At 40.8% G+C, this 17,249-nt stretch overlaps 1 protein-coding gene across 1 annotated transcript in view; it reads right to left on the bottom strand.

Annotated features, from left to right (window-relative positions):
* Positions 1 to 1,035: 1,035 nt before the first annotated feature.
* LOC126419157 (UDP-glucosyltransferase 2-like) overlaps positions 1,036 to 17,249 on the bottom strand; it is a 152,103-nt gene continuing 135,889 nt past the window's right edge. Inside the window, exon 6 of the mRNA XM_050086281.1 lies at positions 1,036 to 1,396. Coding sequence (XP_049942238.1) covers positions 1,096 to 1,396 — 301 coding nt within the window. The 3' untranslated portion in view covers positions 1,036 to 1,095. The remainder of the gene's footprint in view (positions 1,397 to 17,249) is intronic.

Raw genomic sequence — 17,249 nt, 5'->3', positions numbered from 1 at the left:
TTACTATGACCACATTTGTATTTGCGTTAAGTGTCGTATCAATGGAATGGGCCAACATTTTATGGTTGTGTCCTTACAGGTTATGGGGATTATCTTCTCCGGTCTACTTTTACATTTGTTAAAGTAGTTTTAATACTTTCCACGTTTAATGCTTTAATATTTTTTTCAATTTTGCCACACTTGCATTTGTATTTGCCTTGAGTGTGGTATTCTTGAATTGGGCCAAATGTTTATTGTTGTCCTCACATAGTCTAAGAGGGCTTTGTTATGTGTTTTGTAGTTAAGTCACTACTTTGATTGTCTTATTGTACTGTGGACTGGCGCCTAAGGTCTAGCTCTGAATCTTTTGTGACACCTGTGGACTTGCACGATGATCTGATGTCAGTCCGAAAAACTGTAATTCTTTTCTTGTTCGATGTTCTTCCTTCTTGTGACAGGAAAATCTTGAAACATGATTAAAGATTAACGTGAGGCTCAAGTGGAATTTTATTCCTTAAAGTTTGTTGTTTTAAAGAAAAGACATTTATGCTTGGGGTTCTTTAAAGGTTTGTATTGTTCTAAAGAAAAGAGACATTGATGTGTGCCGTTCTTTAAACTTTGCATTGTTATAAAGAAGAGAGACAATTATGCCGTGGGTTCTTAAAAACCTTGTGTTGTTCTAAAGAAAAGAGACATTTTTGTAGTAAAGTGTTTTGATGTTCAAATAATTTGTTTATAAGGATTGCTAAATAACAAGCTATATTCAATAAATCTCCCAGCCCTTCATCTCGGACCTGACTGTTTTTGCCCTTTATCTTGGTAACCTATCCTTGTTGACCATATCAAGCAACACTGTTGGATAAATAGTAACAGTTATGTTTATTTAGTTTATATCATTCATACACACAGTACATTTTGTTTCTTGAACAATAGGAGATGGACGAGTGATAATAACAATAAAAATAATGATAAAAATTAGCTCCATTGCTTGTGTGTTATGCAGTGTGCACCTCTTTGTTATGGATGATGTAAAGCTCGTAGCCATGTGCATGTGCATGTGTGTGTGTGTGTGTGTGTGTACGTGTGTGTGGGTGTGTGTGTACAGAAATGGCGGCCCTAGTCCCGCTTGGGCCTGTTCTTGCCCGCTGGCGGCGACCCCAGCGCCGCCCTGGCGGCCCTGTACAGAGCTCTGACAGAGAGCGCCACGAGCAGCAGCAGCGCTCCCAGCAGCAGCACCAGCGCCGCGATGACGTCGAGCAGCAGGTACTGGTACCACGCCAGGTCCAGCGAGGCCGACCTCATGTGGTAGGCGCCCTTGTGGCGTATCACGTACTCCGTCCAGTGCACCGCAGTCTCCATTGGCTTCTCTGGCCGGTCGTGGAACAGCACGGAGCGTTTCTCCGCGTTTTGTTTGTACCTGCCAAACATTTCTAGATTAAAGAGGACACCGTCATCAGCAGACTGTTGTTGGAGTATGTAGTACTGTAGGTTGTGTAAGGTGTCAGGCAAATCCAACACCTTCCATGAAAACCCTGACATGACAGCAAATCCGGCAGTATGTCACATAGCTCCAAATAAATCCTGACATTAAATTAACCAGAGTAATACGATCAACGAGTGAGCAAACGGAATACCACAGACTAACACAAGAACGCCTAAATGCATGTCATACCTTCCCACCGTGAAACAGACGCAGTTCCGAGGGGAGAAACGAGAACAGAAGCCGAGAGCAGAACTGTGTTAAGCTAGAAGGCCCTACGAAAAGGGACGGACACTCACGTCACCAGCCAACCACTAGGACCACCCCCCAGCCCATGTTAAAAGATAGAGCCCTCCAGAAGAACAGTATAGATCTTACGATAACACTAAAAGGGCCACAGCAGCTGCAAGTTTTAGCGTGAGACTATACGCGTCTCTGTTACTTCGCAGACATTAAAAACATTGCCCCACCATGAAAAGTATAACGTTTCTCATTGGATAGACACAATTTTTGTAGGTGGAGCTTAAGGTTAACATCTCTTTTATGAAACTTAACTTAAACCTAGATTATAGATGTGATATGGCATAGGTCATCCTTCGATCCATTGTAGAACTTGGAAACCCATTCAGGGAATATTCGTTCACATTTTTGTTGAACGCAGTTGGTTTTTATCATCCTGTATTAAAATATTTCCTTTCATCAATAGCGCAATTTATAAACAATGTTTTGTGAGTAGAATAAAAATTCCAATGGTGAACTTAACTGCTTTTTTGACGTTATTTTACCAGCTAACTATAAAAGGAAAGCCTTGAACCCCTTCGACTAAATTTAGTTAGTATTAAGATTCTTTTACAGGGAATGCAGTGGAGCTGACGCTGAAATCATTAAGTATTTGATTATATCATCGCCAGTCTCACTGAACTCTTCTGAACTCTACATGTCATGTGTGGTCTGGCGTCTCCTTACCAGCAACAGGTCCCAGGTTCAAACTAGTCAATTCTCTAAAAAACACGCTCAGAGCGTCGTTGCGCGAACACGACTTAGAACAAACAGACACCACGCAGGATGTTAGAGATGGACGAGTAACATCGTTTCTGAGCCTCGTTGTGTTTCCGTATGAAGAAGGGGAAGAGGCAGCTCGGTAGGCGATGACTCTGCAGGCGTCATCTAGAAAGTCAATCCAGATGCTGATCTAGGGACCAGACCGAAGGCTTGTTGCCCTTTTACGTCAGCGATGATGTGCACTAGACAAGCTTAAGGTGTAGAAAATTTATGTCCCAAAAGAAAATAATATTGGTAGATATCAGAAAACTAAACGTACGCAATACTACACAGGAACTCTTTTAGAAAGGAATACTTTGAAACGTTTGTGTCATTCAACAACCATGAAAATTGCTAGCAACAATTTGATTGGAAAGAATGCGAAACTGAACTGGCCACCCTCAACAAGCATAGATAAGAACATAGCATAAGCAAAGTTTTCAAAACGCTAGAGAGAGAGTCTCCAAGTGTGACACACTTCACTCTGTGACCTTATGTCAAATACCTTTTTGTCTTACGAGAAGTCATACAAGACACTGATCATTTGCGTAAACAACGACTGTCAGTAGGCGTGATTTTCACTAATGCCAGTCGAGCCCTGAACCACAGCTGCAGAAACAAACGACTGCTATTTCCCGACTGTTGCATGCTGTTAGCTGATGACGTATACAGACATCACCACCTAGTAATGAAAGGCACTCACACACAGACCCCCCCCCCCCCCACGCACACACACACACACACACACACACACACACACACACACACACACACACACACACGAACACACACATACACACTAGTAAACGTTGACCTGACAACGTTCCATTCGTCTCTAAACAGCTATTAACACCTGAGAAAGAGATCCTCAGATAATTGATAATGCAATAGACATATTATTATTCTTATTGGTTAAAAACAGTCTTGATTGCAATTTTTATTTTTTTTATTTTTCAACGACGCGTTTCGCCTTATTTAGGGATCCTCAGGTTATCTTTTCTAGATGGACGCGAGAGGCACCAAGTTCTGCATAACGCGCTCCCATTCACAGGAGCGAGTAACAGTAAGATGGGGGCTCAGGTAGTAAGCATATGATGATCTTGGTGCCTCTCGCGTTCATCTAGAAAAGATAACCTGAAGATGGCTAAATAAGGCGAAACGCGTCGTTGAAAAATAAAAAAAAACTAAAATTGCAACCAAGACTGTTTTTAACCAATACTGTTAAGCACTGGTTTGCTGTATACCACATATGGATAGGAAGTATTATTATTCTCTCGTTTGAAAGTAGTATGTCACTGAAAGAGATGAACTGCGTCGGGAGAAGTTTGGCAAAAGCGAATTGTGATAAGTCTATGCAAGGTCCAAAACAGACACATTTTGTGGAAATACAGTGGTTGTAACGCATTATATTAACATTCCTGCAGGTGGTACACTTTGACCTCGTAATAATTTTAAACCCCACACTCCAGTGCACGTATTTGTAATTAATGTATATAAACTATATCAGTGAGCTTCTCAAGATGGACACTATAATACAGGGTGTGACACATTTTACCAATAAATTTGGAGAGATTTTGGACGGTGTCTTGAGAAACTAATCGATAATAGGAACTAATATGTGGAAAGTCATCCAACAACTCTACAGAGCATTGAAGTAATAGGATCTACCCATCATTTTAGAAGCAGACGGTAGTTACTAAGCTGACGGACCGCAGCGGAACATTTCGTAATGAGAGTCGCAGCATTCAGAACGGTAGTGTCGTCGTAGGTATGCCCACATACCAAGACATTACTGCCTGCTGTGGCCAAACTCAGTTTTGCAGCCAAAGGAGCGACCTAGGGGTAGTCGTCGGATGCTGTAACTCAGACACGCCCTAGTGCCGCCAGATGACGTTTCTGGACATTGCGGTCTTTAAGACAGCCTCTGGAACCCATCTCAATTTACTGTAAATGGGTGGACTAGCGACAGGCTTTACCACCGTAACTTTGAAGTCCTTTAGCTGTTATGGAATGGCGACTCAGGATATTACACCCCTCAAGCACTCCTCTATAACCCATGCAGTTTGCTGACAAATGGGTGTCCTGGCTGGAGGCAGTAAGTACAGTAACTTGCATACCGCGTAACGTTGTGGGATGACAATTCTGGGCATTATGCTACTCAAAACGCCTTCTAGAACCATTCTCACTTTTCTTGTAAGTAGGCTGTTTATGTTTTCTTATTGGCAACGTTACGTAGCGCTCAATATGTAGGCTGTTTATGTTTTCTTATTGGCAACGTTACGTAGCGCTCAATATGAAAATCACTGGCTGTGCTGTGTGCAGTCTGTGGCTAGTTTACATTGTTGTCTGCCATTGTAGTGTTAGGCAGCTGGCTGTGAACAGCGCGTAGCGTTGCGCAGTTGGAGGTGAGCCGCCAGCAGTGGTGGATGTGGGGAGAGAGATGGCGGAGATTTGTAATTTGTCATGAACTGCTATATTTATATATGATGATATCAAGGTAAATACATTGTTTGTTCTCTATTAATATCTTTCATTTGCTAACTATCCCTATCAGTAGTTAGTGCCTTTAGTAGTTTGAATCTTTTATTTAGCTGGCAGTAGTGGCGCTCGCTGTATTGCAGTAGCTTGAGAAACGAAGATTATTGTGAGGTAAGTGATTTAGTGATTTGTGAAAGGTATAGTTTAATGTTAGTCAGGGCCATTCTTGTGTAGGGAATTTTGAAAGTCAGATTGCGTTGCGCTAACAAAATATTGTGTGTCAGTTTAAGCACAGTCATGTAAAATTGTTCAAAGGGGACGTTTCATATGTCGACCCTTAGCCGAGGATACCTCACTGGAATCTTCTGATTTTTCTTGTAGTTTGTGTAATTAGTGTAGATTTTGTTTATTGCTAGCGCGTAATTATAGAGAGAATTTCCTTTGTAGTTGCAGTCTTTCATTGTTGTACAGTAAAACAGTTGTGGCATGCATGTAGATTTGCAGCAAGTTTTTCGCAGCTGCGCTTGCAATTAACTAAATATTATTTTCAGTGCTATGTTAATGTGTTCTCTTATTTTTGCTCTTCAAATTGTGCTTTTCTGCGTTGTCGTGTGAAATATTGTGACAATAATGGCGTGTGAAAAACGTAATACTAGGCTCCAAAGTAAACTGAGAAATGACAGTGAAGACGAAAGCAGTGTGATAGCGCCGCAGAGTAATGAATTAACAGACATTCAAAGTAGTAATTTGGTAACTGTTCATAGGGAAATGGAGCAGGCGGCAAACAATGGCGTGGACAGTGAAACAATTAGTGAAGAGGGACGCATTATCGATCGATCGGTCGGCAACAGCTTGCCTCAGGAATCGGGAATGACAGGACACAATTTTGCGAATACTGTAGACTCAGGTTTTGGGTTCTCGCCGTTTTCTCAAATAAGTCAAGACACATTTTCTGCATGTCAAAATGTCAATGTTGCCGGTGCAAATTCACTGCCGAAAAGCACTGAGGAACATGTTTCAGACACCAGTGCATTGTTATTACAGTTAATGCAACAAATGAGACAAAAGTTACAAAAGTTAGACACAACACTTGAACAAAATCAGAAACAAATGGGACAAAATCTTAAAAAGTTAGACACAGTGGAACAAAATCTTCAAAAGTTAGACACCACACTTGAACAAACACGTGAAGATTTAACTACTGAGTTACATAAAATCGAATCGAAATGTCAAAAAGTCTGTAACGACGTAAAAACACAAATTTGTGAGCATTTTCAACCTATTTTTTCGCGGCATGAAAATGCATTACAGAATCACGAAGCAGCCATAAAAGAACTGCAAATTATTGTTCATGAAAATCATGAGACCTTGCAAGCTAAAATTGACTCAGTTGCATCTACCGATTCGGTTACGCAACTTGCAAAAACTCAGGAAAACTTAAAGGACACAGTAGAAAGACACATGGAGGAAATTAGTTCATTATCAGAGAAAGTAGTTGAACTTTCGGATCAGCTAAATAATTTATCTACGAAGGTAGATGATAATCTGAATGACACAAAACCGGTAGTCTTTAATAACACAGAAGAGAGCGAACAAATTAGGAAACTGAAACAAAATCTGAATCAAATTAATACGCAACACCAAAGAGAAATCCGGGAAGTACAAGATCAGCTAACACAGGTAATACAAGAATTACGTATTTCAGAGGACACTCGCGCCCCAATAAGGGAAGAGGGACATAGAAATACGGAACAGCCACAAAATAATAACATAGGGCATTTCGGAAGTTATGAAAGAAATCGGCAATGTGCACCGAATTTTGAGTTGGAACCGCCGAAGCGACGTAACAATGACCGACATGCGACTCGCCGACATGATGATTTTGACTATAAGCTGTTCATTACTACACGTAAATTCAAAACATTTAAGAATTCTGGCAACGACACCACCCGTATGACAACCGTTGGCAGAATAATAGTTACAGAGAAAGATCGCATTTCCGTAGTAATGAATATGACAGAGATTACCTTAGAAACAGACAATATGGGAACCAGAATAATTATTATCAAGGGAGGCAGAATAACTTCAGGCGCAACAGTTCGACGCACAGTTACGATTCAGGGAGAAATTCTCCACCACGTGACCGACACGAAAGAAACTGTGTAAACTACCGACAAAACGACAGACCTGAATTCCATCAGAACTGGCGAGCTTTAAACAGAGCTGGGCCCTCTCGGCAAGGCGAATTTGTGGAAGTTAGGCCTCCAAATCCCAATAACGACGCGCGCCAACAAAGAGACAGACAATGACTCGTACCGCAGGCAGCCGAGTGCGCCGGCTGGCTCAGCGAAAAATAACATTGACGCTAACCTTGTGAAAAATTCCAGTATTCTTTACCGACGTATACTGCATGATAATTGCGTTCAAGCTGAAATTCTGAGTACCTTGAAGAGTAAAAGATTGTACCACATTTCACATGTAAAACCGATTATTGAAAGATAATCTGCTTTTTTAACTTTTTCTTTGCCATAAAACTTTTCAATTGACGCTACTAGTATGCTTTGTCAGACTTAGAATCTGTTAACATACAACAATGTTTGAAGTGAAATATCCAGTCTAGAACCTAGGGAACATTTTAAACAGAAATTACAAATGCATTGTTATAGTGAACAGACGACACAGTGTTGTATGTGTACATTCTTGCTTGTTTGTTGCACGATTATGGAACGACTATAAGGCTTACATACTTAGAACATTTACCAGTACTGCTAATGAGATTTTAATGCAACATTTTGGTTTACTTGAAAATATATTCTGGATTTAAAGTACTTTCAGTGAGATACCAGATGGCACAGTGGTTAGTTTATGTGACAGCTACACGATTTTATCACGACGCTACTAATGAGTGACAATTTACAATGTTGCTTTTGCGCTATATCTGTTTTATAGCTGCACAGTTTTCTGAATTCTTCTGGAAAGAAAAACATGTTTTAGTAGTAACTTTTGTGGTATAGCAACAATGAGACAGCCTTTTTTGTGGCACAACAATACGTTACTGTACAGTACTTTCTTCATCACGCCAATAAGCATAATAACTATGATATCTATACGCAAAGCATTTCACTTTTGTTTATCATGAGGTAAGTACATTGACTTCTGCAGAACTTAGCTTTCGGAGGACGATAACTACGACACTTCCACACAGATTATGTTACAAGACGCACAGTTTAGCGCTACAGTACACGTATTTGAGTGATCAATTTTATACTTAAAACATTTATTTTTAAAGATTTTTGAAATACAAAGAAAGTTTTCCGTGATACATTTCATTCCATTGCTGTAATCTGTAACACCTGAGGGTATAATTACATTAATCCTCAGGGGGGTACACGCTTACTCTGTGTACCATGTGTGTGGCAACCACAAGGAACCCTAGCTAATATGGTATTTGCTTATACAACTTTACACATCGGTACCATATTTCTCTAACACAGAATTACACAGCTATCTGATTATTTGACAGAGAAACAAACATTCTTTTTACTACATCAGTGACACATGTTTACGCAATACACAGTTGGGTAACTTCACACTTATGAAACTGTATTTTGTCTGCACTTTGAGAAACGCTCATATTTTTCGGAATCATTGTGATACTATGAGAGCTTTGAATGACGTATTTCGTAAGGGAGCATGATTTTAAAGTACGTTTGAGGTAGATGACACTATTGAAATGAGCAGAGAATTTTTTTAGGCTTAGAAATTATTGGAGGAAGTTACGACGATTTTGAGATTTGACTGAAGTGTTATGATGTTATTATTACGATGACGATGTGTATTATGTTGTTGAGGAATGTTTATTATGCTACGTATTTCTCACGATGAAATATTGAAGAAGTGTCGACGAATATGTATATGTATAATGAGGTAAGGAATAATGAGTAGTGTTTAGGGACTCTGATTTATGAAAAGGATGTTGGAAACCAAGAAACGTACTTTAAGAGTTATGAAATGTGTGACTGTATCACAATGCTGACCAATATTTTTTTTGGACACTTATATTTATAGGATTTTGTTTCTACAGATTTGCAACGCTCATTCTTGACCTGTGAAATATTTTTATATGAGACTGCCACGGTAGCAGAAACTGCTGTCGTAAATATTTCCGTACGAAAGTTAAGTGACCACCTGCACATAATGCGTCGCGGGCACCCAGCTGTGTCAGACGCCTGGAGAAAAAGCCATTATTGCGAGCCCTTGTCAGCGGCACAGGTAGAACAAAAAAAAGGGGAGGCCATTATCCTCGGAAATATTTTTACATCTGCACACCTGATTATGACAAGCGTCTTTCTACGAGAGTTGAGAGAATTTCTACTAACTTATGAAATGTCACATGACTATTGAATGATGTTTTTATGCTTTGGTTTGCGTAATTGCTTATTTCATTTGATATCTGGTTTCCAGCTGTGTTGCAGCATTGCTTTTATAAAATGAAATGCATTTGCTAATGTGAACACTTTCTGTCAACAGATCTATTAAATAATTATTTTATGATCCACATTCTTTAAAAAAGGAGCACTTGGAAAGGAAAGAACAATAAGAAGGAACTAGTAACAGTAACACATAATTTTCTTTTCAAGTACATGGTAATATTTCTTTTTACAATCAGTTGTTGTGGTGCACCACTTTAATTACATAGACATTAAGATGTGATTATACATTTCCTTTATCTGCATTGTTGTCTTTACTGTAATATTTTTTCTGCTTGCGCTATGTCATGTTTACGTATAAGTTACTGCTGTTTGCCAGGTGTAGTGATACTGAATTTGACTTTGTGTTACTCTGCTAAGCCAATTTTACTACTCATTGATTTTTCATGTTGCTGCACATTGGCTCATATTAGTTGTAATTTTGCATTTTATCTGTTAATTTAGATTTACTGTAGCTTGCTTTGCAATTTTCCAATTTTTTGGTAATTGCTGTTTATATTAATTGTTTTATGTGCTGCTACATTGCCTCATCCCTTAGTTTAGCATCTGAGCTCAGTAGATTTAAGTTAGCTTAAGAGGGGGTAGACTATATAAGAAACTGACTATGGACAATATGAAAAAGATTTGGGCCAAAATGAGTATTGTACACTGAGAAATAATTATATTGAAAGAAATATGAATAGAATACAGAAAGCATGCTTAGATAGAATTTTTTTTGGTGGAAACAAAGGATGAAATAAGAGGAAAGATATATGAAGTTTTAGGTTGGACTGCAGTACCACATGTTACACTGAAAACGAATCCTGTCCTTTCCTATTGGTGTTATCCCACTATGTGTTTGTGTACCCTTGAGTATTTGTTTTCTTCCTGTCTCTGTGTAGTTTCATAGAATTTTTTCTTCTTTTAATATTAAGCTACATTCACTATGATGAGGAATACTGTTATCCTCGAATATAATTGGCATTAATAATATGTTATTTACTTTGTAAAGATGTTAGATATTGTTAATTCTGTTCTGTTTAATGCTCATGTGTGAAGTTGATGTTTCAAAAGTTACTCTGATCTTTTATGTATGTACTCATGTCATAATTCCTGTAACACTTATGTATATGTTATTTCGATTCTTTTGTAAAGCCCATATTACTACAAATGTTATCTGTATTATTATGTTTTAATGATGTTTTCTGTATCTTTGTAATTGTATTCTCATGTTATAAAATTGTACTTGTCACCAGTTCATGATATTATTAACTTGTTAGTTACATTTCACTGCACACGTTTCTGTTGGTCATAGTATATGGACAATATGTGAGAAGTAGGGACTGTTAGTGTTTGCACGTGTGTTAATAATTCAGCAAGGGACTGGATAACAGCATTGCTGGATCTAAGGACAATTCCAAAAACTTTGTGAGTGCACAAGTGGTGGTTTATGGACTTGCTATATTCTCCGCAAGACTCTTCGATGGTGAATGTGCACCTGCACAATCGCAACAGATGGCTGCTGGTCATCTCTACAAGGACTACAGTGGGTCTGCACCTCTGGTGGCCCACCAATACCATTATCTCTACAAGGACTACAGTGGGTCTACATCTTTGATGATCCATCAGTACCATTATTTCTACAAGGACTGCAGTGGGTCTGTGCCTCTGGTGGCCCACCAATATCGTAATCTCTACCAGGACTACAGTGGGTCTGCTCTGTGATGACCTACCAATATTCATCAAAACTTCGACTGACTCTGCAGTGGGTTTGCTCTGTTGTGACCCAATACTTGTCTGCATGTCGAGAGTCAGCACTGTCTTTCCGTTGGAAGGACAACACTACTTCTTCAAGACTGCATGGAAATCCACTACTTCTGCGTGCAATTTCTTTTACTAATGAGACTTTGTGAAAAAAAACCTGTAATTACTGTTATGATGAATGATCAGGACTATCTTTATGGACTGTGAGAAAATTTTAGCTTTTGACCAACATTGTATCAATAAGTGTGTGCATTTGATTTCTTTGTTATTGTAATTATGAAAAATTTTATCAAATCATTATTGGCCACTGCCCAAAAAAAAAATTTGTAAAATTTTTTGTGGGGAGCATGGGGGCTATGTAAGTAGGCTGTTTATGTTTTCTTATTGGCAACGTTACGTAGCGCTCAATATGTAGGCTGTTTATGTTTTCTAATTGGCAACGTTACGTAGCGCTCAATATGAAAATCACTGGCTGTGCTGTGTGCAGTCTGTGGCTAGTTTACATTGTTGTCTGCCATTGTAGTGTTAGGCAGCTGGCTGTGAACAGCGCGTAGCGTTGCGCAGTTGGAGGTGAGCCGCCAGCAGTGGTGGATGTGGGGAGAGAGATGGCGGAGATTTGTAATTTGTCATGAACTGCTATATTTATATATGATGATATCAAGGTAAATACATTGTTTGTTCTCTATTAATATCTTTCATTTGCTAACTATCCCTATCAGTAGTTAGTGCCTTTAGTAGTTTGAATCTTTTATTTAGCTGGCAGTAGTGGCGCTCGCTGTATTGCAGTAGCTTGAGAAACGAAGATTATTGTGAGGTAAGTGATTTAGTGATTTGTGAAAGGTATAGTTTAATGTTAGTCAGGGCCATTCTTGTGTAGGGAATTTTGAAAGTCAGATTGCGTTGCGCTAACAAAATATTGTGTGTCAGTTTAAGCACAGTCATGTAAAATTGTTCAAAGGGGACGTTTCACGCGTAACGTTGTGGGATGACAATTCTGGGCATTATGCTACTCAAAACGCCTTCTGGAACCATTCTCACTTTTCTGCAGTGGATGACCTACTGGTAGGTGTTGTCCGCTATAGATTGACCGCTATAGTATTGTGGGATGACGTTTCTGAATTTCTGAACATAGCGCTTGAGCCTTGGTAAAATTTGCTGTTATGAAGAGCGCGTCGCAGCGCGTAGTGTGAAGCAGTCGCCCTCCGTTTCTGGCGGTGACGCCGCTATGGCAATCGCAGCTTCGGTGTCTCCCTCTGGTGGGAAAGGGGAAAAGGTTGCCTGTTCACGCGAATTTAAGGGCCGGTGTAAGCTCGCCAAGGTAAGTCGGGGTCAGTCAGTCAGTCGGAGTGAGGGTAGCTCAGTCTTGAGTCACCAGTTGCTGGTCTGTCTCTCGTTTGCATTTGTGCGGCAGTTAATGTCTATCTGTCGTCGGAGCGATAGTGTGTCTGTCGTTTGGATCAAACTTTAAAGCCAGAAAATCAGAGTATTACCACTCCGCCAGTAACATAACTCAGCTAGTGGTCGCCCGGTCGGGGCTGAGTTCCTGCATCTGAGTCTGCGCGTTAGGCCGCCAGTCTGCTCGAGTTGCTCGGGCAACGGTCATTGGCGGTTGGATCGGTCGGTTGGTCGGTCGCGCACTGAGACACGAGATGACTTGTCCGCCTTGAGCGTCGGCGCATTTGAGATCCCCACGTGCGTCCAGTGGGTACCGCCGTATAGAAAGGGGTAGTGGCTTCGCGGTTCACACGAGAGCAACAGGAGCGAAACCACGACATCGAGCTGGCCGGGGCGAGCTGCGACGCCGTGAGACGGGAGATCGGCGCGCCTTCCTGTGTCCGTTGAAGCGGCTGGTAGCGGATGGTTCGGGAGAGCGTTGGGGGTGCTGCACCAGGTCTTCGCCAGAGATCGCAGTTTATTAGAAGTTAAGTGATTGGTGATATGTTGTTTGATTTACTCTTGTTAAACTCTACTTGTTTTCTTGGTGAGCCGGCCGGTGTGGCCGAGCGGTTCTAGGCACTACAGTCTTGAACCGCACGACCGCTCCAGTAGCAGGTTCGAATCCTGCCTCGGGCATGGATGTTTGTGAAGTCCTTAGGTTAGTTAGATTTAAGTAGTTCTAAGATCTAGGGGACTGATGACCTCAGATATTAAGTCTCATAGTGCTCAGAGCCATTTTTTTGGTGAGGTCACCAGCCACTTTGTTTTGGGGTCGTCCCACCATTGTTCTCCGTTTGCTCACCCGCGGGAAGGTGGATATTTGTGAATTGGGTGGTCCGTTTAGATCGTAAGTCTACATTTTATGGATTTTATTTAAATAGTCATTTTAGGTTATAAGGTTGCCACCCTTCCACCATAAGAGCCCTTTAAAGGAAAAAAAAAAAACAATTGCACTTTCGGTGGCAAATAATTTGAGCGTTGTACCATTTTCATCCCTCTTACAGGGTGCATAGTTTACGTGTTTGTGTGAGTTGTTAAAAATTTTTTAGTTTAAAGTAATCTGGTGTGTTGCAGATTTGCACCAGTGTAGTCTTTCAGAGGTTGTTGTGAGCGGTCATGACTACGGCCGTGTTGAAAGGGAGCAGGCAAGCTTCTCAGCCCGAAGGCTCGTACTGTTAATATTGTTCTTTCTGCCTCTAAATAAAATTGTAACTTGATATTTCGAGGGTGCTTTTCTGCTTATAATTTTAAAACTGTTTTTGAAAAAGCTCGTAGGAATAAAATTCACATTTGTTAAAAGTAATTTCATTTTCCATCAGTTACTTCCTGGAAACTACTCCACGCTAACCTAATGTGATTCAATGTGTTAATGTTCTTGATGAATCGCTAGTAAATAATGTAAATTCTTTAAGACAAGATGCCTCGTGATGGCTGGGTGTTGTGTGCTGTCCTTAGGTTAGTTACGTTTAAGTAGTTCTAAGTTCTAGGGGACTTATGACCACAGCAGTTGAGTCCCATAGTGCTCAGAGCCTTTTGAACCATTTTTAAGACAAAATTTTGAAAGTAAATTCATGGTTCAGCGCTCTTCAGAACAACATCTAAGACCCCTTGCAGTTTGCTGCCGACGGGGTAGCCCTGCAGCAGTTGTTGGTCGCAGTAATTTTTGCGCTCTGTAGCGTTGTGAGATGACGGTTCTGGACATTTCACTACTGTAGACGGCCTCCAGAACATCCGTCAATGGCTTATTGGCGGAACTAGGTCGCAATAACTTTGACAGCCTCTTGTTTGTGAACATTACATTCCTCAAGGCACCTTCTAGAACCTCACTCAATTGCGGCCAAAGGAGAGGCCTATTAACAGCCTTTGGTCAAGATAATCCGGACACACTGTGGCGTGGTGGGAAGACATTTCTGGACATTGCCCTCTAGAATCTCTCTCAATTTTCTGCCAAAGTGGTGGCCTCTTGGCAGGCATCGCAACTATAACTTGGACACACTGTAGAGTCGTGGGACGGTGTTTATGGACATTTCCCAAGACACACTCGAGAAGCAGCTCAAAGAGTGGAATATCGGGAGGCGTTTGTGGCCATAACTCCCACACCCTATAGCTTTGTGGGTTTATGTTGCTGGACAAAACGCCCTCTAGAGTCCCTCGCAGTTTGCTGTCAAATCGTTAGCCTGCCGGAGGATTTGCCGCTGTAGACTGGACGCTTTGAAGCGTCAGGTGTTGATGGTTCTGGCCATTATGCTCCTTCAGATAACGTCTAGAATGTCTCTCAGTGTTCTTCCAAAGGGGTGGCCCGTCGGTGGGCGTTGGTCAGCATTACTTGGACAGCCTTCAGCGTGCTGGTAAGCCGTTTCTGAATTTTCTGCTACTCAAGGCGCCCTCTAGAATACCTCGTAGTTTTGCTGCCAGAGGGGTGGCATGGCGGGAAGTGTTGGCTGCTATATCTTGGAGGCTCTGTGGTATCGTTGGATGACGTTACCGAGCAGTATACCCCACGAGACACCTTATTCAACCCCCCGCAGCTTGTCGAAACATGTCACCACTGACAGGGAAGCCAGAAAAATCGTCCTTACAATCCACAGGCCATGACCTTCCGCAGTAGCTAAATGTCTGATTCAAGGTAGCCTAAAAATACGTAAAATGAAGGAATACAAATTACCTCTACATACTGCGTGCTAAGTGGTTAGGAGCAGAATCGTAAGTCGTTCGGTAGAGGAGTGTTTGGAAGTAAGAGATACGAAGCTGCAACCTGTAAAGTCTGTGGAGCATCTCCTTCAAGCCACTGAGATGTTACGTTTTCTCGATAACACCCTTTTGGAATGAGTGTTGCCTTTTTAAAAATGGCTCTGAGCACTATGAGACTCAACTGCTGTGGTCATAAGTCCCCTAGAACTTAGAACTACTTAAACCTAACCAACCTAAGGACATCACACACATCCATGCCCGAGGCACGATTCGAACCTGCGACCGTAGCGGTCGTGCGGTTCCAGACTGTAGTGCCTTCAACAGCTCGGTCACTCCGGCCGGCTGTTGCCTTTTTACTCACAGAGATTGGAAACAGGTGGCAGCACTTGCAAAAGTTTTGACTGTGTGTCAGAATGACTAACATTAAAATTTTCAATGAACTCGTCAAATATTGCAGTCCCATATCGTCTAGGATCCTTGCCCATTTCATATGTTTTGTATAGGGATATGATTTACACAAGGTTGTGAATGTGTCATCATTCAAGAAAGTCCAGGTCACGCAGTGCGTATTTGATTGCTCAGTATGTGCACAAGCAGTCGCTGTGGGAAGACAGACATTGATAAACAAAAACATAAGTGAAGGAGCTAGACAAAATTTAATACTTAATATCACAGCAGACGAAGTGTTTTAGTAAGCTCAAGAACACCTTGACAGACAATGAAATTGAGTATTGTATCATGAATGATAAGTACAGGTAGTTTTATGGTGGCTCCTTGTCAACCAATGAAAGTACCACATTAGTCAGTGGAGGGATGTGAACAGAAATAACACCTCGTGGCAGTCTGGAGCCACGAGAGATGGTCTGGACCTCACTGTTGGTTTTATTTGGCGCCATACGTGTCATTGACGACTAATGATGCACTAAGGATGACAGTAGATCCTAATTTTATGTATTCTAACCGAGTTTGTTGCATAATTTAAAAGTAGTACTGGTATTGGGTTAGGTGACAGAAGAATACGATACAGTGGTGGTAACTTGTAGTAGATGCTCTCCTTGGTGGGGGATTGAATACATGCCAACTGTGATGCAAACTGACCATAGATGTAGATATAAGACAGTAATTGCTCTTGCAATAAAGTGGATGAAGTATATCATTCAAAGTTAACACTGTAAAATACCCCACTCGCTCAAAAATAATAATAGATAATACACCATTTGAGCATGTCTCCAATTTTTTTGGATGTGACGTAAGCTATGATATTAAAATTTTGTCAAATCATGGCTACGTCTGTACTGCTATATGGAAGTTAGTCATGGATCCATAAAAAGCCATAAAAATAAACTACAAACAGCAGAAATGCGATTTTTAGGAGTCGGAGAGAGGTATTATGAGGGAAGACAATATAAGAAATGAGGATATTAGGAATGAACTAGATATTTATAATATTAACGAAAAGATTGAGGAAAATAGAATATTATGAAAACATCACTTATAAAAAATGAGTACCGAGAGGATCCAACGTCTGCTCATGCTGTACCAGCCAAGAGGACGAAGGGACGTTGGAAGACACATAACGAGGTGTCAGTGAAAAGTGAAGACGGAACAGGCAGGCACAAGTGCCTATACCTTTATGTGCAGAAGAAGAAGAATTGCAGCATTGTCACAGCTAGTTTTAGGGATCTAAAAACCTGAAATGAGATGTTCGTATAATGAATAAACTCGCGAAATCACGACCTTTTTACATCGTATGGACACCTTGGCACTATATGGATATGAATGTTCTGTTGAAAAAATTAATAATGGGATGATGACAAAGGAAGGTAGCAAAGAACAAAATTAATGACAAATGAGTACCAGACACGTGTTTCGAGAAAGTCAACCGCTTGGGGACAAACTCCTAAGGGCCC

Source organism: Schistocerca serialis, chromosome 9 (assembly GCF_023864345.2).
Source record: "Schistocerca serialis cubense isolate TAMUIC-IGC-003099 chromosome 9, iqSchSeri2.2, whole genome shotgun sequence".
Classification (NCBI taxonomy): Eukaryota; Metazoa; Arthropoda; class Insecta; order Orthoptera; family Acrididae; genus Schistocerca; species Schistocerca serialis.
Note: the sequence above shows the minus strand (reverse complement) of the source record. Positions and strands in the feature narration are given on the sequence as shown.